At 50.6% G+C, this 24,823-nt stretch overlaps 1 protein-coding gene across 2 annotated transcripts in view; it reads left to right on the top strand.

Annotated features, from left to right (window-relative positions):
- RNFT2 (ring finger protein, transmembrane 2) overlaps nt 1–24,823 on the top strand; it is a 90,914-nt gene that overhangs the window by 34,821 nt on the left and 31,270 nt on the right. For both annotated transcript variants that reach the window (XM_040443784.1, XM_040443782.1), the window contains exons 8-10: nt 21,532–21,681; nt 23,008–23,073; nt 23,202–23,303. In XM_040443784.1, coding sequence (XP_040299718.1) covers nt 21,532–21,681; nt 23,008–23,073; nt 23,202–23,303 — 318 coding nt within the window. The remainder of the gene's footprint in view (nt 1–21,531; nt 21,682–23,007; nt 23,074–23,201; nt 23,304–24,823) is intronic.

The raw sequence follows: 24,823 nt of genomic DNA, 5'->3' as shown, positions 1-24,823 counted from the left end.
GGGGGGGGGCGGTGCATTATTTATTTATTTTTCTGGCCCCGCTCTGCTCCACACCCCCCAAGCTGTTGTTCCTCACCGGGGAAGATGAAAAACGGCTTCAGACAATGGAGGACAAGGCTTGCCACATGGCCCCCGCAGTTTAATTTCCTTTAATTCATTTTACATTGAACCAAATGATACTGTTTGTTTTTAATGGCCAACACTCAGCACGGAGGAGGGGCGGCCAGGCCTCCTCCTGGGGAAATTAGGAACACAGCTGCTATTTAAACTCTCCTGCCACTCCGCTCCCCCCCACCCTGCACTGGGCCTCTGGAAATCACTTTCCAGGTTGAAAGATGATACCCTTCACCAGCTCAGATGGTCACTGTGGAGAGAGCTGGCCCAGCTCTGCCCCAGCTGCAGTCAACCCCCCCTTAGGGTGGCCACCCCATCCCAAGGCCCATCTTTCTCTGGGAAGACGTGGGTACACAGGAATGGGGACCAAGGCCATGGCTGTTGAGTGCCCCTACCCCACTGCCCATCGCTGAAAATCCTGCACAGGCACCTGGCCCAAGCAGGGCCGATCCAGTGCCCTATCCCAGGATATGAACAGTATAGAAGTTGGGTGTGTTCATTCAGCACCTGGGTCAGTCTGCCTTCTAACCAGGTCCCCAGGCGATCTGTGTATATGTGAAAGTTGCAAGAGGAGAGATCCTTCCACTTGGGCTGATGGCCTGGTGGTCCAGTGCTCCTCTGAAGCCTGAGATAAGCCAAAATCCCTCCAAAGTCCCTTTTTTTTGTGTAGGTGGGCCAGAGCCAGCCTTAGCTCCTTGCAGGTACAGAGAACTTGATGGATACACCAGCCCCTTGGCAGATGCCGGAGGGATTCACAAGGCTTTGGCCTGCTTGTGACATTAGTAGGGGTCGATGATGATGATTAATGCCCAATTTGGACATTCCAAAGGCCCCTCCGGTCCTTCAGAGATTGAATTACGCCTCTGCCCTGTTGGTCACAGACTGTTAGATGCAGAAAGACCTTATTGTACAGATGGGGAAACCAAGGCCCCAAAGTTTAGTTTCGGGTCATGTGATTGATCTTCTCATACATTCATTGTACAAATACTTACTGGGCATCAACAGAGCGCTAGGTGTGGGGGCTACCCAGACCCCGGACTTTGAAGCTCAAACCTCACAGTCTGATGGGGCAGCAGGCCAGGGAAGCAGTGACTTAAGGGCCCTCTTAGAAAACAGAGGGAGCAACCAAACCAGCCCCCAGCAAAGTCCTATAGAGTGACCTCAGAACTGAGGATTAAAGAGGGGTAGGAGTTGGCCAGGCAAAGCCAAGCCACAAGGACACGCCAGAGAGAAGGGACAGCCAGAGCCATGGCACGGCAGCAGGAAACAGTTTGGCATGTGCATGTTTCCCGGTAACTGCTGCACATCCCCTCCCCACTGGACTCTCAGCTCCAGGAGGGCAAGGGTGACACCTGCCATGCTCACGCTTAGACACAGGGACACACGGCAGGTGTGCAGTGACTCTTGAACGAACAGATGGGTGCGTGTACGTGGTCGGTGTGAAGGTGCACTCAGGGCAAGGCAGGGAGGCCCGAGGCCCTGCCCTGCCTTTCCAAGCGACATTATGGGTATGCATGCAGCGGCAAAACCCTGCTCTGGGGTGCTGCGGGGATTAATTAGCCTGCTAAGTGGTGATTATTGTGCTCTTCTCCGGCTAAATGATTAGGGAGGCAGCCAGGCTCCCTGAGGTGGCCTTGGAGGCATCCCCTTCCATCCTCCCTCCAGGTGGGGGCCTGGAGGTTTTCTGTGTTGGCTTCCAGGGCTGGGGGCGGGGGGGGGGGGGGGGGGCGGCCCCCTCCCCCCCCCCCGGCCCCCCCCCCCTCCGCTGTCCTGCCCTTCCGCTTCCCCCAGATGTTCCTCCTTCCCTGGGGTGAAAGAAGGGGCCTGGAACTGAGAGTTAGCCCAGGAGAGCCCACCACTTGCTTAACGTTTCTCCACTCCATCGGCTTGTCCAGAAAGGTCCCAGAGTCCATGGCGAAGTGCTTAGCTGTGGAGGCAGGCGGATCCAAATTCAAACCCTGGCCCTGCCGTTCCCATGGGTAGCGCCTCAGGCCAGTCACCTCTCTGCTCTGTGCCTCAGTTTCCTCGCCTGTGAAAAAGGAGATAATGCTGTTTACCTACCTCTCTGGGTCTTAGGGGAGAATTAAGGTGAGCTAGAAAATAAATTTTAAGTAAATAAAACACAGGTGGAGGTCCCTTCAGCAATTTCTGGTGGGTATTAGATGCTCGATGTGTGTATACATTTTTTCTTTTTGTACGTTCTGTCACGGCCGCCATGGGTCAGGACTCTGCTGGAGGTTGGAGTTTGGAGGTAAAAACCAGGTTCATTGCTCAGAGATGGGAGAGCCCACTAAAATTTGGTTCTTCTCCTCAAGGCCCAGAAGTGCCAAGGTCAGACCTTGAATGGCCCAAAGAAGGAAAGAAGTGTTACATTTCCCAGTTACCTATTTGCGCCCAGCCCTGGACAGGATCTTGGAGCCGTCTGGGTTTGAATTTGGCTTTGCCACTGGGTGTGTATCCTCAGGTGAGCAAGGTCACAGTTTAGAGCTTCCATAGCCCCATCTGTGTATAGAACTGGTCGATAGTATTACCCGCCTCAAGGAGGAACCTTGAGCTCAAGTGAGGAGCACACAAGGTCATGTATTAAGGAGGCTTAGCAGGGGCGCCTGGGTGGCGCAGTCGGTTAAGCAGCCGACTTCAGCCAGGTCACAATCTCGCGGTCCGTGAGTTCGAGCCCCGCGTCGGGCTCTGGGCTGATGGCTCGGAGCCTGGAGCCTGTTTCCGATGCTGTGTCTCCCTCTCTCTCTGCCCCTCCCCCGTTCATGCTCTGTCTCTCTCTGTCCCAAAAATAAATAAACGTTGGAAAAAAAAAATTAAAAAAAAAAAAAAAGAAGGCTTAGCAGAGAGTTTTCAGAGAGGAGCCCCTTTCCTGCCTTCAAGAGGCTGACAGAGAGGTAGGGGGAGACACACACACACACACAAACAAGAATAAGGGGCTCCCGGGTGTCTCAGTCGTTTGAGCGACCAACTCCGGCTTAGGTCATGATCTCACGGTTAGTGGGTTCGAGCCCTGCATCAGGCTTGCTGCTGTCAGCGAAACGTCTGCTTCAGATCTTCTGTCCCCATGTCTCTCTGCCTCTCTCCTGCTTGCGTTCTCTCTCCCAAAAGTAAATAAAAACGTTTAAAAAAAAATAATGAAAATTAAAAAAAAGAATAAGACAGGGAGATAGTACCCCTCTCTTATTCCCCGCTGTGCACACATTTGGGGTCCCTTGCACATCGCAGCCTTTCATGAACACATGCTGAGTGATGGCAGCACAGGTGCACAGGGGCCACAAGGTGGTGGAGGAGAGCAGGGGCATGCTGTCTGTTACCTTGTGGGCTTGGCCTTGACTGGCTTGCTGTAAGGCCCGTGGGGCCTGGCATTACTGAGAACACACTTGTCCCTTCACTAGGTGAGGCAGGGGCTCCCTGCAGCCAGGCCTCCTATTTTAAGAGGAGGAAACCATCATCCCTAGGGTTTCTGCGCTTCGTCCGTACGTAATCTTGAAGCCGCTCAGAGGCAAGGGAGTCTTTTTGACGCCCACCGGGCCCTTGCCTCTTTCCGGCCTGACATCCATCCATCACTTGCCAGTTTTGAAGTTCTCTTGGTTCCTCCTACATTCAGTTACATTCTTGTTATGTCACCTCGTTCCCTCTTCCGGGAACACTGTCCCCTGACCCCAGCCGCATCTGGCTGACCTCAAATCGCTCACACATCTGTGTTTACATCTCACTTCCCCTGGGAATCCGGGACTTAACCTGGCCCCAGGTGGGCTTGGTGACTCACCTGTGTGCCCCCCATGGTGCCTGGGTTATTTCTGTTCTGTGTGCAGCAGATGAGGCTCTGATCGCTGGTTTGTCTCCCCCCGCGACACACACACAAACACCTGAAGCCTGGTGAGAGCAGAAGCCGGGTCTCTCCTATGTTTCATTTTATCCCTAGCCTGGTGCATGGTACACTCAAAACAGAGGTTGAGTTACTAATAAGTTACTAATAAGTAACTGGGAATGTGACAAAGGCACGTTTGCCCTCAAGCAGGCTGCATGCAGGCAATGGAGAGGGTCTATTAGGAGTCAGACAAGCAGGGTCCATCCCGGACCCTCCACTCACTAGCCATGGGGCCTTGGGCAAGCAGGCTCTCTAAGCCTCAGTTTCCTCATCTGTAAAAGGGGGATAGTAATCATACCAGTGTGAAGATTAAACAAGATCATGCCTGTGAATGAAGCATTCCAGTCACTGCAGCTCAGTAAACATTCTTATTTAAGGAAGAAATAAAGTAAGCAGAGGAGGGGGGCCCTGGAAGGCATGATACCACCCCTCCCCCACACCCCCAGGAGTAAATGTTAATGTTACTGCAACATTGCAGAAGCTAATTACAGTGTGCGTGCTCCATGCCAAGCACGGGTCCTACTCGGTTTACATCCATCCATTCATTCATTCAAATGGTATTTTTTTTCACTACTTACTCTGTGCCAGGCCTTGTACTATATAGGTCCTAGGGATTCAGCAGTGAAGCAGGCACAATATCCACTTTCAACGTACTTATGTAAACAAGATGCTGAAATAAAGCAGTATGTGAGGTGGAAAAAAAGAAAATGGAATGCTATGACAGGCACTGCTCTTTTAAATAGGGTGGTCCGGGGGCGCCTGGGTGGCGCAGTCGGTTAAGCGTCCAACTTCAGTCAGGTCACGATCTCGCGGTCCGTGAGTTCGAGCCCCTGCTCTGGGCTGATGGCTCGGAGCCTGGAGCCTGTTTCCGATTCTGTGTCTCCCTCTCTCTCTGCCCCTCCCCCGTTCATGCTCTGTCTCTCTCTGTCCCAAAAATAAATAAAAACGTTGAAAAAAAATTAAAAAAAAAAAGTAGGGTGGTCGGGGAAGGCCTCAACTGAGAAGTTGACATTCATGCAAAGACTTGAAAGAAGCAGGGGAGTGTGCCATGCATACATCTGGAGAAGAGTATTCCAGGCAAGGGAAATAGCATGTGCAAAGGCCCTGGGGTTGAAGCATGCTTGGCAAGCTCAAGGAGCAGCAAGGCAGGATGGCCAGAGCAGTGTGCGGGGCAGGGCCAGCTTCCTGGGTGTGCAGCCTGTGCAAAAGGGCCCCATGCTTTGTTTAATGCTCTGCTGCTGCTGTCTTGAAATTCCTAGTGATTTTTTAACAAGAGGCGCCACATTTTCACTTCCCACTGGGCATTACAACTTATGTAGCCAGTCCTGGTGGTAGGAGTTACAGTCAGAGAGGCTTCTCCCCTCTGTCCCAGCCCCAGGCCTACATTCTGGCCTCCTCGCATCCTGACTCAGAGCCCGGAGAGAGACCTTAAAATAAGGTTATCTGCACATTTCATCCTGACACTGTCCTTGTGACGGTGGGAACAATTTCTTCCCTGTATTAATTTCCGATTGCTACTGTAACAAATGTAAGCCAACCGAGTGGCTTAAAACAAATTATCTTACGGTTCTGGAGGTTACAAATCCAAAATCAGCCTCATGGGGCTAAACTGAAGTCCAAGTGTCCACAGGGCAGCTCCTTCTGGAGGCTCCAATGGAGAATGTTTCCTTGCTTTTTCCAGCTTGTAGAGGCTGCCTGCATTCCTTGGCTTTGACTCCCTTCCTCTACTTTCAAAGCACATCTGTCCAACCTCTGCTCCCTTCACTCTGCCCCTCCCACCTCCCTCTGACAAGGACTTTTGTGATTACGTTGTCCCCCATAATCCAGAATAATCTCCCCATCTCAGAATCCTTCACTTAATCACATCTACACAGTTATTTTGCCTTGCAAGTTAACATCATGGGTTCCAGGGATTAAGATGTGGACATCTTTGGGGGAGCAGTATTCAGCCTATCATTCCCGGGGCCCCCCCCCCCAACCGACCTTGGCGAAGGGGAAAACCCAAGTCCCAGAGAGGTGAGGTCGCCTTTGGGCAAAGACACCTCCCAGCAAAAGGACAGACCTGCCATTGGGGCCCATGTCCATCTAGTTCTAAGTCATGGGCTCTAGACCACCAGGAAGAAGGCACCTTCTGTTTATCTCTGCTTGTCTCTCTTCCTTCCACCTGACCCCCAGGAGGGAGACAGGCTTGGGCAGTTGTAACCCAGGGCGTTTGCACCTAAGACTGTAGCTGACATGAGGACAGATAAGGACATCCATCCACCTGGGACCGGGACAGAAGGAAGAATCCGCCTTTCTGCAGCTAACAGGGTCCCAGGCCACTTCAGGCTTAATCATCAACACCTTATAATTGGGCCTCTCTTGGGTCCCAGGGAGCAGGGCCCTGTTTGTAAGGAAGCTCCTGATGTGCACGTTGCTGGGACACGTAGCCTGAGCCCTTTCCTGTTCATGGGGCCAAAGCTCTTAAATCAGGGGAACCACAGCCAATGAAATTGGGTGCCTGCCTGTTGCTGTTGAGGGGCAGAGTTCTCCTCCCACACTATTGACTCCTGTGGGGCCACAGCCAGGCCCTAAGGACTCTGTGTGCTGGCCCCTGGGGCAACAGCACCAGAGACCTATCCCAGCCCTTGGCATGCTTTCTGGCCTCCTCCTCATCCTGGGCATAGAAGCCGTAAGAGGAGAGGGGACCTTTGTAGAAAATCGGGGGTGTGAGGGAGAAGATGACACATTTTAACCAGCTCTGGTCTTTAATATCGAGTGTCCAGTTATCAGAAGGCAGGATGTGGTGGTGGATAAGGGCATCCATGCTGACATCAGACAGACTTGGATTCAAATCCCACATCTGCCACTTATTAGATCTGTGATCTTAGGCAAAATGGTGAACTTCTTTGAAACTGAGCCTCGGTTTCCCTGTCTACAAATTGAGGGTACTAATTTGCCCCCTGGCTCATGAGATTGTTACAGGCAGTTTAAAATTGTGGGCAAATTTTCTGCTTGTGACTTTCTTTAAATAACCCATACAAGGTATAAAAAATAATAACAAATAACCATGTTTAAAACGTAGAAAGTGGATAGCACCTGAGAAACTCCCTGTGCATACGTCCAGGCTTCCATCCATCTCCCTCGCTCCCTTTGCTCACAAGAAACAAGTGAGTTTTGCTGTTACCCCTCCCTCATTGTCCTTCCATCTGCTTTTTAGTCTCCTTTCTTGCTGAGCTATTAAAGAGCAGAGCAGGCATAAGCATGCGTAACCCTATTGCCTTCCATACCTAACTTCCTACCAATTCCTCCTCTGCTCTCTCGTTACCAAGCAAGGACGCTGCTGCTTGGGAGACCTGAACATCAAGTTTGTCGACGCCGTAATAAACTTAGAATTAACAGTCTCTGATGAGCACCAGAGGAACAGTGCAGAAAGTACTTGTAACCAAGAACCTTGGACTTCCTAGAAAGAACGCAGGAAGACCAAACTTTATACTCAGACAGACCTGGGTTTGAATATCAGCCCTGCCCACCAGCTTGAGCCACCAATTCTTTGAGTTCAGTCCAGGAATATGAAGTATCTACTGTATGACAGGCCGTGAACCAAACAGACAGGATCCCTGCTTTTATTTAGTTGGGAGATCACCGTTAAACAAACATGCAGCCATAACACTGCAAATTGTGGTAAGCACTAGGCAGAGAATAAAACAGAATTCATGGAGGACGCATTTAGGGAAATGGGAAGGGCATTCTCTGCGCAAATCATACTGGAACTGAAACTTGCACTTCCTAGTAATCGGACTTTGGTTAAAGTAAATTCAGTTTTCCCATCTGCAAAATGGAGCTGGAAACTGCCCCCTCACAGCGCTGCCCTTGGTAATAGGCTCTGAGTCCATCCATGTCAGGCTCAGTACAGGGGCTCAGGGTCATTTGCCTTTCTCCCTGTCTGCCATGGCATTGTATCTTGCCGAGGTCTGTTAGTGAGCAGTTTGTGATGGAGAATCTACTGCTGGGAAGTGAACTGTGAAGCTTTCTAAGGGTCTTGACGGCCCCTCCGTGTTTGATGGCTGACCCTGGGGGTGGGAGAGAGGAGAGAAGGTATATTGTCCACTGTCAACAGGAAGTCTTCGTCTTTTTTCTGGAGAAAGTGGTGTGGTGGAGTAATACAAAGGCAGCGCTGCTGAATCACATCCCAGCTCTGCAGCCTGCCATTCCACCTCTCCAGCCTGCCATTCCACCTCTCTGAGCCCCCTCTACTCATCTAACGAGCCCTATAACACTTCTCCAGTGGGTTTGTCACGTGGAATAGTGAGCTTTAATATAAAGTGTCCAAGTACTTCGTGGGGCACCCAGCAAGCATGGCCTTTACCATTCATTGTTCCCACCCCACCAGAGCGGGAACTAGGACAAAGGTGCAGAGAAGGAGAGGCAAAACACCATCCTGGTTCAGGTCCTTGCTCCGCCCTTTCCTAGCTGGGGAACCTTGGGACAGGTCCCTTAGCCGACTGAGCCTCAATTCCCGGCTAAGACAGAGCTAAGAACAGCACTTCCCTCCCTGGGCGCTGTGAAATGACTCAGGCAGGTTGCCTGGCACCGCTCTTGACCCCAAGTCCAGGGGAGCTGGTGCGGTCACTCCCTGCTGGTACTTGGGGGTTGCGAAGACGCGCGAAAGAATGGAAAAGGCGGCTTTGCCCTTCGCAAATAGCGACGTCCTTTGTCCACAGAAGTCGGAGAGCGGCCGGTTCTGGAGTCGGTACCCGCGCGGGGCGCGCGGAGGCCCCGGCCCGGAGCCGGCGGCGCGCAGACCCGGGCGGCCGGGGGCGCGGGGCTGTGACCTCATCGGCCGGCGCCGTCCCGCGGGGCCATGAGATCATGAGATGCCGGCGCTCGCCGAGGAGTCGATTTGTTGGGAGCGCGGGGACAGCCGGTCGCCCGCCGCGGTGATCTCATCCGGGCCCCGGGGAGGAGGAGGTAGGCGGCCCGGCCAGCCCGCTCTGCCCGGAGGGGGATTAATGGCTGCCGCCGGCAGGTGACGTCACCGGCAGCGCCCGTTGCCGGGTAACTCGCGGCCTCTGGCCCCGCCCCCCACCTGCCGCGCTCTCAGCCTCATTCCGTCCTGGCTCGCTCCTCTCTTTGCTTTTTTCTTTCTTTCTTTTTTTTTTTTTTTTTGTATTGAGGCACAACTTACATACTGTAAAGTGATCTAATTATAAGTTTACAGCCTCGATGGATTTTTACATATTTATGTATCTATATGTAAAATATGTATATGTATGTCCGTATGTTTCCAGATCTCAGCGCTCCTAAATAGAAATGTAATGCAAGCCACATAGATAGCTTCACATTTCTTGGTAGTCACAATATACAAGTAAAAAGGGAGCAGGTGACATTACTTCTAATAATATATTTTATTTATCCCAGTATCTCCAAAGAATTAGTATTTCAACAGGGAGTCAGTGCAAAAACTTTAATGAGCTGTTTTATTTACCTCTTTGCTGTTTTTTTCCTAAGACTTTGAAAATCTGTGTATATTATACTTGCAGTACATCTCCATTCGGATCTAGCCACATTTAAAATGCTCAGTAGCCACATGTGACGACTGGCTACTATATTGGGCAGCACAGGTATAAAACATTGCCAGCACCCAGAAGCCTCTCTCATTCCTCCTTTTCTGGTCAGTACCCCTACCAAGGTACCCATCATTCTGACTTATCATCCCTGTTCGGTTCTCTTCCCCCACACAGACCTCCTATCTTTTCTTTCTCTCTCCCCACACTCCATTTTAACTCCTAGGGTCGGAGCGCTATCTAATGGATAGTGGGACTGGATTGGGGCCCCAGCTCTCCCGTGTCTATAGCACTTGGACAACCTGCTGTCTTTTTGAGCCCGTGTTTCCTCACCTCTTAACCGTGGCTCATCATAGCAGGGTCCTTCCCCGAGTTTGAGGGCAGCACGCAGGTACTAAGTGTTCCACAGAGAGATTTTTATCACCCCACTGTGAGCCAGCCCTAGTTCTCTTTCTGCTGGTTTCTTTTCTCTTCCCCCTTGTCATTCTTCCTGTAGCTTAGTCTTCCACAGTCTGTTCCTCCCTCCCATGCCTCTGTTGAGCTTTCTCATCCGAGAAATGGGAATGGATCATAACTAGCCACCAGGGGAGCAATGGATGTGCAGTTCCTGGCCCATGGCAAGTGCTTGATAATAAGATTACTTTCTTCTCCTTGCCCCTCCTCCTCGGCTCCTCGCTCCTCGCTCCTCGCGTGGTCTCTGGGGCCTGGGTGTCCTTTTTCTTCTGTTTCTCCTCTTTTCTTCTGCCCTCCTTCCCTCTTCCCTGCCTGCACTCGCCTCTAGCCTTCCTTCTGCCCCCAGTCCTGTCAACACTTCTTTCTCCCACCCCTCACGGCCACGCTGTTAGAAGTCAGTTTCCAAGCTCTTCCCCACCCGCAGCCTTCTCAAGGTTGAGAAGACTGGGCGCGCCCACCCCTCGGCCGATGGCACCGCACTTCAGAGGTCGCTGTTCCTCTGTTTTGCCCTGAAGGGCTCCGCGGTCCCCGAGCAGCCTGCCATCATAACAGACCGCAGGCCTCCTTCCCAGGAAAACAAGTCTTTGTTTTCAGCCCCTCGCGCCGGCCCAGCCCGCCCGTTTCGGCGCAGGGAGTGCGACCCGTCCAGGTGGCGATCAGATGCTAACCAGCAGTGCAGGCGAGCAAAGCAATGCGGGAAAACCGCAAGGGAGGCTGAGGGGACGGACCTTTTGCTCTTGCCCGGGCCCCTATGGCCCTGGAGGCTGGTTGCAGTTCCCGCTTATTTCCCCCCCACGGGAAAGGAGGGCTTTGCAAGGAGGACCCCGTGTGGCTCTGTGCTAATTTGGGGGAAGCTCTCTGGCCTCTTTTTCCCGAGGCCCTTTTCCTGTTTGGGGAGTCTCCTAGCCCTCTCCCTGCGGTTCAGAGGGGGCCGTGGGTCCCGGCGCCCCGCCCACCCTTGACCATGTGACCGGGCCCGGCCAATCATAGAAACCTGTGGCCTCCTTTGGGCTCTGAACTTGGTTCCAATGATGGAGGCTTCCCTTTCATTTTGGTGAATGGGCCCAGGGAGAAACAGGTCTCTCTTCATGTTGGAGTTGAAGCTGTAAGCATGTTGGCTTGGGGCTGCCACTGGTCATCCCTCCTACCATATATAGTTGAATCCAGCACTTTCTACCCGTGTCACCTGGGGCTGGTTACCTAGCCTCTCTAGGCCTCAGTTGGCTCATCTGTAAAGTGGGAGCATTAATCGCACCTCCCTCAAAGTGTTGGATACAGAGTGATGCCTAGTACATAGTAAGAACTAAGAAATAGTAATAATTACAGTCATCATCATCATCATCACCACCTGGAGAGGGCCTGTCCTTAGCAGGAATGCATGAAGCTTACACACAAGAGCAGCAGAGACAAGCCGAGAGATTTGGGAAAGAGGAGGAGAGATAGAAAGAACCATAGAAATAGAGATCTTACACCACTCTGTTGGCACTCCCGGACCCAGCTGTACTGGCACCAGAAGCACCCCTGCCTTCGCAATTTTGTGACCCAGTACATCACGATCTTTCTACAACCTACTTCAAGTTAGCTTTCTGTCACTTATGGCCGAAAGTGACACTATAATAGAGACTCTTACACCAGTAGTTCTTGTAACAGTGTTTAGCAGTGTGGATGTTAGAGGTGGGTTAACACCCCCATCACACAAAACAACACTGATGCCCAGAGAAGGAGAATAATTTGCCCAAAGCCACACAGCTTACAAAGGACGCACCCCCAGCCATCTGACTTCACACTTGGCACTTTTAACACCATTTTACATTACAAATGGTTACAAATGAAGATCGGTTCTTTTCCATCCTGCCTGCCTCATTTACTGTCATCCTATTTAATCAGGCTTAGTTAATTCATTTTATCTGAAAGATGTTTTACACCCGCCACACTGCTAGCAGGGGCAGTGGTGCACCCATGGGCCAGGCACTGGACTCAATGCTTTGCTTGCATTAGCTCGTTTATCCTCCCACAACCCTCCGAGGTATGTATTACCTTTAGCCCCATTTTACCACGAGAAGACTAAGGCATAGAAGGCTGAAGTGACTTCCTAAGTCAGTCGTTAAGAGACAGTCAGAATTCAAACCAGGTCATCGGACTCTAACATCTTCACCACTGTACTCGCTCAGACTCCAGGGCCTTACCAGCTTGGAGGAGGCAGAGCTGGGACCCCCACCTGTTACCATAGTCCTCGTTTCCTTCTTTCTGCGCTGCGCGTCTTTCCCACGTGTGCTCAGTCCAGCAGTCACTGGACAGCCCCCCTTCCTCCTAGCCTCATCATCTTGTAAACCCCTCCATGTACGCAGAACCTCAGTTCCTAGCACCTTCAGCATTAGGGTTCTCTATGAGCTGAGCCACCCCTGTGAAAAACCTAGCTATTTGGACCACAGACATTTAGCCCACCCATTCACTTGTTCGTTCGTTCATTCATTCATTCATTCATTCATTCATGCATTCAACAAACATTCGTTGATCACCTCCTAGATGCCAAGGCCTTTGTATTAGTTAGAATTGGAATAAGCTAATAACAGCAAAGAACTCAAAATAACAGTGGCTTAACTGTAAAAAGAGTGTACTTCTTTCTCATGTGAAGCCCAAAAGCAAGCAACCCGAACTGGGTAATGTGACACCTTCCAGCTCACTGCTTCACTAATCCTAGGGTGCGGGACTTCTCATGGTCCAAAATGGCAACTAGAACACGAGCCATCACGTCCAAGTTCCAGACAGCAGGATGGAGGAAAGGGGGAAGAATACAGTGAAAGGTTCTCTGAAGTCACATGACACGTATACTGTATCTTAGCGACCAAAGTGGCATCTAGATGCAAAGGAAGCTGGGAGGTACAGTCTTTGTTCAAGGTAGTTGTGCCTCCAGTTACAAATTTGAGGACTCTAGGACTAAGGAAGTAGGTGAGAAAGGATAGGGTGACAGCCAGACACTAGAGACCCACCCTGACGAGGCGTAGGGGAAAGATGCTAAACAAGCTAGGGTTCTCTACACTCACGAAGCTCACAGCCTACTCCAAGAAACACGTAATAGTCAGTGACTGAACACTCACTCTGTGCCAGGTGCTTCTCGGGGGTTTTCAAATGTTTTAGACTCGGGTCCTCTTGACACTTTTTTAAAAAAGTATTAAGGACCCTAAGCAACTTCTGTTTGCATGAGTTACAGCTATCCACATTCACTGTCCTAGAAATTAAAACTGTGACCTTTTGGGGGGCATCTGGCTTGCTCAGTCAGAGGAGCATGTGACTCTTGATCTCGGGGTGGTGAGTTCGAGCCCCCCATGGGGTGTAGAGATTACTTAAACTTTTTTTTTTTAATGTTTATTCATTTTTGAAAGACAGAGACAGAGCACAAGCAGGGGTGGAGCGGAGAGAGAGGGGGACACAGAATCTGAAGCAGGCTCCAGGCTCTGAGCTGTCGGCACAGAGCCCGACGTGGGGCTCGAACTCACCGACTGTGAGATCATGACCTGAGCCGAAGTCAGACGCTTAACCGACTGAGCCACCCAGGCGCCCCCCCCCCTTTTTTTTTAAGAGAGAGAGAATGTGTGTGTGTTTGTGTGCAAGCAGAGGAGGGGGCAGAAGAAGAGAGAGAATCTCAAGCAGGCTCCACGCCCAGTGCAGAGCCTGACTTAGGCTTGATCCCACGACCCTGGGATCATGACCTGAGCCAAAACCAAAGAGTCGGATGCTTAACTGACTGAGCCACCCAGGTACCCGGCTCCTGGCATTTTCTTATTTTTGTAAATCACGTGTCATGAGCCTTAGGAAAAACCCCATTGCACACCTGGTAGAGAGCAACAAAAGTGTCAAATAATGTGTCAGTACTATTATGAAGATGGTTTTGACTTCACAGATCACCCCCGCCGGACCCAAAGCAGAAAAGATTCTGCGTCAGGAGTTCTGTCAGGGCTCGCCAGGGACAGCTGGTCTCCGCCTGGTGTCTGCTGGGGCCAGACCATCCAAGATGGCTTCTTCACTCCCAGGTGTGATGCCTCAGCTGCAGTGGCTGGAATGATCCGCCCAGGGTCCTGCACCCAAGACCTGAGTTCTCACTGTTAGCTGGGTTCCTTGCTTCTTGTTCCTACCTGTAGTCTCAGAGCCTCTCCCTCTTTGTAGGACCTCTTCACATAAATCTCTCCTTGTAGCTTGGGTGTCTCACAACACTTGACTGCAAGAGGAAGGCCACGAAGCAGTGGCCTTATCTACCTCTTATCTCCATAAGATCCAGACAGCACTTCACCTCATTCGAGTGTCCCTCAGTTCTTTTGAACCTGACATTTCTCCTCTCCAAAAGAAGTTGGCGTTAATAATGCCCCTCGCCTCAGATGATCACGAAATTCGTTACTAGCTCTGACCACACACGGAGCCCTTCCTGGGTACCTGTATGTTAGGATTATTTGCTGGTGTAATTCTCATGATCACCTGGGTGTGTTGGAGCCAGGTTGCACTGGCTTCTGAGAGCCAATGGTTACATTTTCAGGAAACTTGCGAGCAGTTGTTAAACCCTTAGTAGCTTGAATTGGCCTTGTGGGAGTATTTACACCACAGAAATTGACAAACACACAAATCAGGGCCTTATTTTGTTGCTTATAGAGACCTGGTTTGCCCACACACCACTGCATGTATGCGTGTGTGTGTGTGTGTGTGTGTGTGTGTGTGTGTGTGTGTGTTTATTCAACCCCATTTACAGATGAAGAAACTGAGGCTCAGAGAGGTTAAATTACTGTCTAAAATCAATTTAGTAGGTGGCAGACCTGACCTTGGAGCCCCAGATCCCATTCCCTTAACTGCTGTGCTGTCCTTTGCTCCTGCAGATGAGACAAGGGTGAATGAAACACAGTCATAAACAGGCAGAGCTGTGGAAATCAATACTCGTTATGAATTTTGATGCAGAAAAAAAAAACCTTTCATCCCTGTCTACCCCTTCTTTATACATTAACGCTGCTAACGACTATCTGATTATGTCGCCCCTCCCTCCTCACCCCCAAGGTTCTTCAAATCCTCTCCCCCACCCAGGTGCTTTCTCAAAAATCCTTTTCTCTGTTCATTTCTTATGCTTCTCAGCAGCCCGCTCTCCTGCATTGACCAGCTCCCCCTCCAGAGTCAGCCTCTGTTGTTTCCTTGTTTCCCATTTCACTTCGTGTCCCCCCCAACCCCCACCCATCCTAGCAGTAACGAAGCCAGCACAGAATCCGCCTTCCCGTCTCCACCGCTCCCGCCCCCCTTTATCAGAATCCCAGCAGAGAAGTCTGCTCCCATTCTTGCTCGTTCTCCCTCATGGGTGGCAGGGGGGCCAGACGGCTCACGGTCTGATCGCGTTCCTCGTTCCCTGACACCCCAGAGAAACCACACGTTCCATTTGGTGGTCATCAGAAACAACACGCTTAAGAAACCTGGAATTACAAAGCTGCTTAATCAGAGAGAGATGGTTTCACTGGGATATGCCCGGTTTTCCCCGGTGGTTGTATCTCCTTCTCCAAGTGGCCCGCCCCCCAGCAGCTAATTGCTACCTTGGGCATGGGTGCCACACAGGCACTCAGTCTCTTTATTTTCTTTTCTGTGACATCGGTGCTCGCCTCTAAACAGAAGTTCTGTCTCCCATCTCTCCTTCTCCATCAGTAAACCCAAGAAGCTGACGTGAGTAATAAGGGTGGAATCTCAAGCTTCAGAAAGGTCCCCAGCTATTAAGCGAGCATCTACTATGTGTTAGATGCCAGGAACACGACCTCCAGGAGGCAAATCATCTCTGTGCTTATGGGGCTCCCAGTCCAGCGGGAGAGACAGACACTAACATAGTTTCTTAGATATCGTGAGAAGTGCTCAGAAAGGAGTGATTTGGTGGGTGTAACAGGAGTACCTGATTTGACGGAGGACTCAGGGAAGTCTTTCCATAGCATGTGACAGCTGACCTGGAAGATGAACAGGTGTTAGCTCACTCCCTAAAGAGTAGAGGACAGTACTCCATCTGCAGGGGAAGAGCATGGTCTACATCGTAAAGGAACAGAAGGAAGGGCCAAGAAGCTGGTGTCTGAGAATGCTGTGAAATTCCGGTGATGTGTTAGAGTCCCTGCCATGGTTTGACTTATCTGGCTTCTGACATTTTATTATATTTATTTTTTTAAGTTTATTTATTTCTTTTGGAGGATAGGGAAGAGCAGAGGGAGGGAGGGAGGGAGGGAGAGAGAGAGAGAGAGAGAGAGAGAGAGAGAGAATCTCAAGCAAGCTCTGTGCTGTCAGCAGCGGAGCCCAACACGGGGCTCGATCTCCCGAATCGAGAAATCATGACCTGAGCTGAAATCAAGAGTGGGATGCTTCAGTGACTGAGCCGCCCAAGTGCCCCCTGGGTTCTGACAGTTTTAGACCGGGGTCGGCAAGCCACAGGCCACCGGTCACATGTACCCTGACACCTGTTTTCATTAATAAAAATGTTCTTGGAACACACTCAGGCCTGTGTGTTCACCTATTGTCTGTAGCTGATTTTGTGCTACAAAAGCAGAGGGGAATAGTTGTGACAGAGACTGTATGACCTGCAAAGCCAAAGTATTCACAGTCTGGGCCTTTGTGGAAAAGTGTTGTCAACCTCTGATCCAGACCCACTCGTGGGCAAGTGGGAACCATCCCGTGGCTAACAGAGCCTGAGAGTTGGAGATCCAAAGACGATGAGCAAAGCTGAATGAAAGCAGTAGTAAGAAGGTGCTGGGTGACCGGGCCTGACCCCAGGCAGTCTGGCTTCCAACGCAGCATTCTTAACCACCGAGCCAGGCTGGTTGTGCAAGATTTGCCAGAGAGGAGACAGCAGAGCCTGTCCCCAGAGTCAGCCCGATGCCGTCCTGCGGAGTCTTCCAGAGACACAGGGACACAGGACCTTTCATGAGGTGGCTGTGTCCTCACCCACTGTGAGGCCAGACCGACAGAGCAGGAGGCTGCTCACCGAGACGGCACAGGGTGGGGGCGGGCGGGGGGGGGGGGCACTGACTGTCCTTTCCGTCACCATGGGGCTTCTGGAACACCTGTCTTCCCTCATCCTCCTCACATTTCCTTCATCATCCTGCTTCTTATTCAATAAACCGTGCTTTTCAAACTTTATGTGCACAGAGATCACCTGGGAAACTGAAAACGGAGATTGTGTCCCAGCAGGTCTGGGGTGAGGTCTGTGATTCTGCATTTCTAACAAGCTCCCAGATGGTGGTGACGCTGTCCATTGAGGAACTACAAGCCTTGGGTAGCAAGGCTTTCAAGATCAGCTTAAGTGAACTTTTTTTTTAATGTTTATTTATTTTTGAGAGAGAGAGAGAGCAGGGGAAGAGCAGAGAGAGAGAGAGAGAGAGGGAGACACAGAATCTGAAGCAGGCTCCAGGCTCTGAGCTGTCAGCACAGAGCCCAACGCGGGGCTCAAACCCACAATGGTGAGATCATGACCTGAGCTGAAGTCAGACACTTAACCAGCTGAGCCACCCAGGCACCCCATGATCAGCTTAAATGATAGCTTCTCTTAGAAGACTTGCCTAATCACATCTCTACACCCACTCCCACCCCCATACCTCGATTCTGGGGCTCCCTCATGGTCAGCTCTGGCAAACTTGTACCACACTATATTATAATAATTTGCCTAGTGTCTGTCTTACTCATTAGGTAGTGAGCTCCCTGAAGACAGGGACAAGGTCTTAGTCATCTTAGTATCACCAGAGCCTAGTGCTGTGTCTAGTACACAGTGGGTGTCCAGTAATGGAAGGTGGGGGGAGGGAATTGGTGGATGGAAGGGAAAGAAGGAGGGAAGGAAGGGAGAAAGGAAAGATGGGTGGATACATCAATGGATGCATGGATTGGAGAGAAGGAGGAGAGGACAGAAGGAAAGGACAATTCTCTGCGGGTTCACTGAATTCGAGGAGGAGTGACAAGAGCAAATTAAGGTTAGATGTTGGCAGAGACTGGAGTGTTGACCCAGAATGAGATGGAACGTGCAGTAGTTGAGAGACCCTGGGTGAGAACAGTTAGATGTGATGAGGGAAGCATAGGGCAGCTGAGGTTGAGGTGGTGCAGGAAAACGAAGCTCAGACACGCATGGGTATTCAGCAGAGCCTGGGGGCTGCTGTCAGGACAAGGGCAGAGCCTGAGTAGCCCTAGCCATCCACTGAGCTGTCCCATTGTTCCCTCTTCCACCATGCCGTTGGCATGTAAAACAAACATGGTGGCCATCCCCCACATCTCTGCTCCCCAGTCACCTCTGCCTTCCTAAAGGCTACAGAGGGAACCAGCATTCTCCAGAAGGGAATATATCCATGGGTCAGGGGCTGGTGGGAGTCTAGAGGGGCTAGAGGACCCTCACAACAAGGACTCAGCCAAACAGTCACAAAGGTCAGGCATTGGGATGAATGGACAATTGGATGCCCTTCCTGGGTCCTTAGCAGATGTGGGCACATCTGCTTCAAGAGGTCCCCTTCCTGGGCCCAACAAGATGGAATTTAGCAAGATGGATAGAAAGTTTCTACCCTCATCTCAGACATCATCCATTTGATGGATACGCAACATCTTTTTGTAACCTTTTTACCCCTCCGATGTAAACATATCATATGCTCAATATAAAAAAAAAAATGGAAAAAACAGGAAAACACAAAGGAAACAAGTGTTTCTTCATTCTGTATCCTTTCCACTGGGGACTATAATGTGAACATTTCCTTGAGTGAATAGATAGTCTTCACCAGGATGACTTTTTACCTTTTAATTTTGAAAGTTTAGACTTACGAGTTGTACTTACAAAATAGTACTGAGAGTTCCCACATACCCTTCACCCAGCTCCCCCTAATGTTAACATCTAGTGCAACCACAGTACAATTAGCAAAGCCAAGAAATTAATATCATTGTCATCACTGTTAACTGAACTACAAATCTTATCAGATTTTGCCAGTTTGTCTCACTAATAACATTTTCGCTGTCTAGGATTAGTGAATCCAAGATCCCACTTTGCATACATCTGTCATATCTCCTTAATCCTCTCCAATCTGACAATGCCTTGATCTTATCTTTGTCTTTTGTGACCTTGGGGCTTTTGAAGAGTGCCGGACATTTCTTTTTATAGAATGCCACTTGATTTGGAGCACCAGGGTGGCTTAGTCGGTTAAGCATCCAACTCTTGACTTTGGCTCAGGTCATGTTCTCACAGTTGATGAGACTGAGCCCCCCCCCCCCACCCCCCCCCCCCCGTCGGGCTCTGCGCTGACAGGGTGGAGCCTGCTTGGGATTCTCTCATCTCTCTCTCTCTGTCTCTCTCTCTCTGTCTCTCTCTCTCTCTGCCCCTCCCCTGCTCATGCTCGCTCACTCTTGCTCTCTCTTTCTCAAAAATAAATTAATTAATTTAAAACAATAATAATTAGGGGCGCCTGGGTGGCCCAGTCGGTTAAGCGTCCAACTTCGGCTCAGGTCATGATCTCATGGTTTCACGGGTTTGAATCCCGTGTTGGGCTCTGCGCTGGCAGCGTGGAGCCTGCTTTGGATTCTGTGTCTCCCTCTCTCTCTCTCTCTCTCTGCCCCTCCCCCTGTTCATGCTCTGTCTCTCTCTGCCTCAAAAATAAATAAACATTTTTAAAAATTTTTAAACAATAATAATTAGAAGAAGAAAAAGAATGCCCGTCAATTTGGATGTGTCGCTTGTTAGTTCATGACTCCATTGAGGTTTTATAAATTGTTGCAGAATAAACACAAAAGCGATACTATGTTCTTCTCAGTGCCTCACAGCTGGGGTCCAGCCTGTCCATATAACTAACTTACTGCTGCTGGAGTAAACCTTGATCACTTGGGGTATTATGTGCTGGGTTTCTTTGTGGTAAAGTTGCTCTTTTTCAGGATAATGTTTGAAAGGCGGTTCAGCTTTCCATTATAGATCTCTCTCATAACCAGACTCTCTCACGGTGCATTTAGTTTGTTACTTGTCTCTGTTTGTACTGTTACAAAGAACCAAAGACAGCTGCAGCACCTGTTCCTGCTGGCACATCTCAACACACATCCCTGATTATTTTGTTAGAATAAACTCCTAAAACTAGGATCTCTGGAGCAAATACTATTCACCTTTTTAAGGCTATGCATGCCTGGGGCAGGGTTGGTTGCTTCTTTCTATGTTTGTTTTAACCAGCTTTACTGAGGTGTAACTTAAATACAAAACATGCAGATCTGAAGCATATATTTCAGTGAGTTTTGGCCGGCACATACACTTGTGTAATCACCCTCCCAATTGCAATGCAAAATAGCTCTATCTGCTCCCCCAAATTCCTAGATGCCCCTTGCAGTCCCCTCCTCCTCATCCCAGGCAGCCCCTGATCTGATTTCTGTCACTGCAGGTTAGTGTTAACCTGTTCCAGGATTTCATAGAAATGAGAATTGGACAGTATATTTTCTCTTATCAACAGTCCCTTTCGACCGGACCTAATGCACGAGGGATTCATCCACACTGTTGTGTATATCTGTCATTTAGTCATGTTTATTGCTGAGTGGCGTTCTATCGTACAGATATACCACAATTTGTTTATCCATTCTTCCACTGATGGACATTTGGGCTATTTCCAGTTTGGGGGTATTATGAATAGAGCTGCTGTATGAACGTTTGTGTACAAGCAGATGCATATTTTCATTTCTCTCGGGTACATACCTAGAAGCGGAGTTGCTGGGTCATAAGTAGGTGTGTGTTTAACTTTATTATCCCCAGCAGGGTGGGGTTATTTTCATCTCACTTCATAGCACAGGCCACAGAAAGCTTGAGGGACTTGTCCAAGGACAGAGGGAAGAAGGGAAATAGAATTTGAGGAGTACTGCTCTGTGCCAGGCACAGTGCTAAGCGCTTTTCCCATTTCTCTCCGGGAACCTTCAGAGCCACCCTGTAAGATAGGAGTTGTGGTTCCCGTTCTGTTGATAAGGAAGCTGGGGCTCACGAACTGGCAGTGACGTAAGCTTCAAACCCAGCCCCGTCTGAATCCCAAGTGTCTCTTCTTTGCCCAGAAGCCATCCTGCCTCCTTGAGGACGGTATGGGGTGGAGTTGGAATGAGAACACCCTGAGAACACCCATCCTCCTCCACCTCTAGACCCGCCCTTACCTGCCTCCTGTGGTCCATCCCCTGAGGGCAGGCACCCGAGATGCCCGAGTCCGCCCTCGAGACAAGGGCGATCTGTGTGCAGGGCCAGGGACTGTGCCCCCAAAGCCACAGCAGGCACAAGGGAGTGACCCACACTGCAACCCCCAACAGGAGTGTCCAGTTTCTCCCTCCATGAAATGCAGTCCTCAGAGCTCTGGTCCTTAGGGCTGGTGGGCAGCGGGTGAGGCCGGCGGGCAGGGGCCACGTCTCCCCGGCCATATCGCAAACCCATTAGGAGCCGGTCTGAGTGCTTTCCAAAGCTGATTAATGGCCTGCTTGTGACCTGGAACGTCATTACTGCCCAGGCTGGGGGACCCCCGGCTGCCTCCTTTGGGTCTTTACAGCTAATAATAATTGATGCTTTCTGTGCGGTTGCAGGGAAAGTTCTATCTGGTCATCGAGGAGTTGAGCCAGCTGTTCCGATCACTTGTCCCCATCCAGCTGTGGTACAAATACATCATGGGGGATGACTCTTCCAACAGCTACTTCCTAGGAGGGGTCCTGATTGTTCTCTACAGCCTCTGCAAGGTGAGGTGGGCCCGAGGGACTGGAGGGCTGGCCCGAAGAGGATCCATGCATTTGCTGGGTTTTGGGGGGCGGGTGGCAAGTGGGGAGCTTGGCATCTTTTTTTTTTCTTTTAATGGAGGTAAAATTCACACAACACAAAATTAACCACTAACTATCTTACGGGGTACAGTGACACCGAGCCGCTTCACAGGGCTATGCCCCCTCCACGTCTAGTTCTAAGACATTCTCATCACCCCCAAAAGAAACCCTATACCCATTAAGCCGTCCCTCCCGTTCCTGCCTGCTACCCTCCCCCAGCCGCTGGCAACCGGCAGTCTGCTCTCTGTCTCTGTGGACTCTCCTATTGTGGACACTTCATATAAATGGAATCCTACACTGTGTGGTCTTTCCGTGTCTGGCTCCTTTCACTTTAGCATCATGTGTCTGAGGTCCATCCACGTCGTAGCATATATCAATACTTCATTCCTTTTGGCGGTTAAATCCACCCTCATTTCTTGCCCATAAAGCTCACCGTGTGCTCTCCATTCACACATTTCCATTATGACTCCCGTGTTATGGGTGAGGAGATGGGGACTCAGAGAGCAGCAACTTGCTCGGCGTCCCTCAGCTACAGATCATGGAGGGTCGAAGCCAGGCAGTCGGCTTCCAAAGCCTGGACCTCTTACCCCAGATGCGCCCCCCAGACTTGTTTCCATTCTTCTTCAATCGCACACCCTCATGCCTACAGTCAGGATACAGGGCTTCTCTTTCCATCACGGGTACAAATCAGGTTTCCCTCCCCACCCCAGGCATAAAGACATCCTCCTCTTTCTTCTTTCTTCTCTGTTTCTGGCTCTAGAGAATCCTGGGGGAATCCACATGTTCTCCCCTCCCCTCCCCTCCCCTCCTCTCCCCTCCCCTCCCTTCCCCTCCCCTTCCCTTCCCCCCAGCAGGACTAGCCAGGCAGTCCGTGCCCCATCAGCCACCGGGGACTTCTGTTGCCTGCCGATCCTGATCCACTGGCAGTGGCTGACTGGAGTGCTGGCTCAGAAGAAGAGTGCTGTGATCAATTAGCAATGCCTGTGCTGGGCTTGGCAGGGGGAAAATGCAGTATGCCTGCCATGTATTCACTCTCCTGGTCCAGGAAGCAAGGGAAACTGTTGACGTAAGGCAGCAAGACGAATGCCAAACAAAACTGGTAGAAACGAGGAGCTCCAAGTGGGACGGAGTGCCCTGGAAACGTCCACAGTCAAAGATGAGGGGTCAGTGGGGATGGTTCAGGAGTGGTAAGAGAGGTCCTGAACAACCCTTGGAGGCTTTTCAGCCATCACTCTGCTCTCTTTTCAGTCTTTCGACATCTGTGGCCGTGTGGGCGGAGTCAGAAAAGCCCTGAAGCTTCTCTGCACCTCTCAGGTGAGTTGACTTCAAATGGCCCCAACTGAAGACGAAGGAGCCACGAGCTGGAAACAGCTCACAGTGCTTCTGCGGGTGTCCGGTGAGGGTCCGCAGCTGAGTTTACCTCTGTCTCCTCCTTTAAGCAGAATTACGGAGTCCGGGCCACTGGGCAGCAATGCACAGAGGCCGGCGATATCTGCGCCATCTGCCAGGCTGAGTTCCGGGAGCCTCTGGTCCTCATGTGCCAGGTGAGCAGGGCTGGGCGGAGCCATCGGGGACTGAGGCTGGGGGACCTCTGGGGCCCTGTCCCACGCAGAAGTCCCATGTGCCTCTCCCATGACCAAACCTCAGGGCTCTGAGATGGGTCTTTGGGAACAGTGTGGTCAAGGCTGGAGTCGGTCAGACCTGGGTTCAGACCTCAGGTCTGCCTCTTACGAGGTGGGTGGCCCTGGGCAGGTTACGTCACCTGTCTGAGCCTTGGTCTTATCAGCCGAGTGTCAAAAATGAAAAATTCAGTATGGTGTAGCGTCACAGTGTCCTGAGTGAGAATCCCAGCCGCACTGCGGACCCTGTAGGGGGGATCACTCCGTCTCCCCCTGAGCCTTGGTTTTTCTCATTTATACAATGGGCATCATAATACCTACTTCATAGAGCTATTGTTAGGAATTAACGAGATCATCTGAGAAAGAGCTAAATTTGGATTGTTCGCCCATAAAAAAATCCTCTGGTTGTAATTACTATCATCGTTGCAATTACCATTACTGTTTGTTCTCATTTTGAATTGTGGGTCACCAACCCATAGCAACCCATGTTGAACTCCCTAAACATACCCCTGCTCCTCCTCCTGACATCAAGGGGCTAAGATGTCAATTCGGCAAGCGCATAGGAGTCAAAGTATCCTGTCAGGTACCAGAGAGGGGAGACAGAGGGCACACAGACCCTGTTCCCTCCTCTGGAAGCTCACGGTCCCCGGTCCCCGTGGGGAGACAGACACATACATAAATAACTATGAAACAAGGCAAGCAGTGATAAGTGCTGTGTAAGAGAGATTCATGCAGCTTCCCGGGGGACCAGGACAGAGAGCAATGAGTTCTATCTCAGGAAAGCTTTTTGCGGGAGGCACGGCCTGCCCACTGGAAGAAACGGAAGCGTGGATGAACCCCCCCCCTCCCTCCCCCCACTTCTGCAGCCACCAGGACCTTCCGGGGGTGAGAGGGTGGGAGGTGAAGGTTTTGGCATCAGTAGAATTCCTGATTATTTTGCTGTTTGGGGATGTTAGGAGGTTTTGTTTGTTTGGGTTTTTTTCCTTTCATTTTATTTATTTTTAAATGGAGAATATATTTGCATGATTCAAAATGCAAACCGAGGAATGCATGAGTAGGGAGTCACAGGAACTTAATGCAGCAGGTTGGATCCTGGAACAGACAAAGAGCATGAGTAGGGAAACCGGTTTGATGAGATCCAGATCAGTCCAGAGTTCTGTGATTGGTAATATATCCATGGGGGGCTTCTTGGCTTTGACAAATGTACCACACAGTAAAGCAAGATGATGATATGGGGGAACTGAAACTTGGAGGAGCTGTATGAGGAGTCTGTACACCATCTTTGCAACTTTTATGCGAGTCTAAAATTATACCAAGGTTAAAAGTTAATTTTTTTATTTTTTTAAAGTTTATTCTGAGAGGGGGGGGAGAAAGAGAACAAGCGGGGGGGGGGGGGGGGAGAGAGAGAGAGAGAGTGAGAATCCCAAGTAGAGCCCCGACGCAGG

This window comes from Herpailurus yagouaroundi, unplaced genomic scaffold (assembly GCF_014898765.1).
Source record: "Herpailurus yagouaroundi ecotype Mexico unplaced genomic scaffold, PumYag 191, whole genome shotgun sequence".
NCBI lineage: Eukaryota > Metazoa > Chordata > Mammalia > Carnivora > Felidae > Herpailurus > Herpailurus yagouaroundi.
The sequence above is the reverse complement of the archived record's forward strand: the minus strand, read 5'-3'. Positions and strand labels throughout refer to the sequence as shown.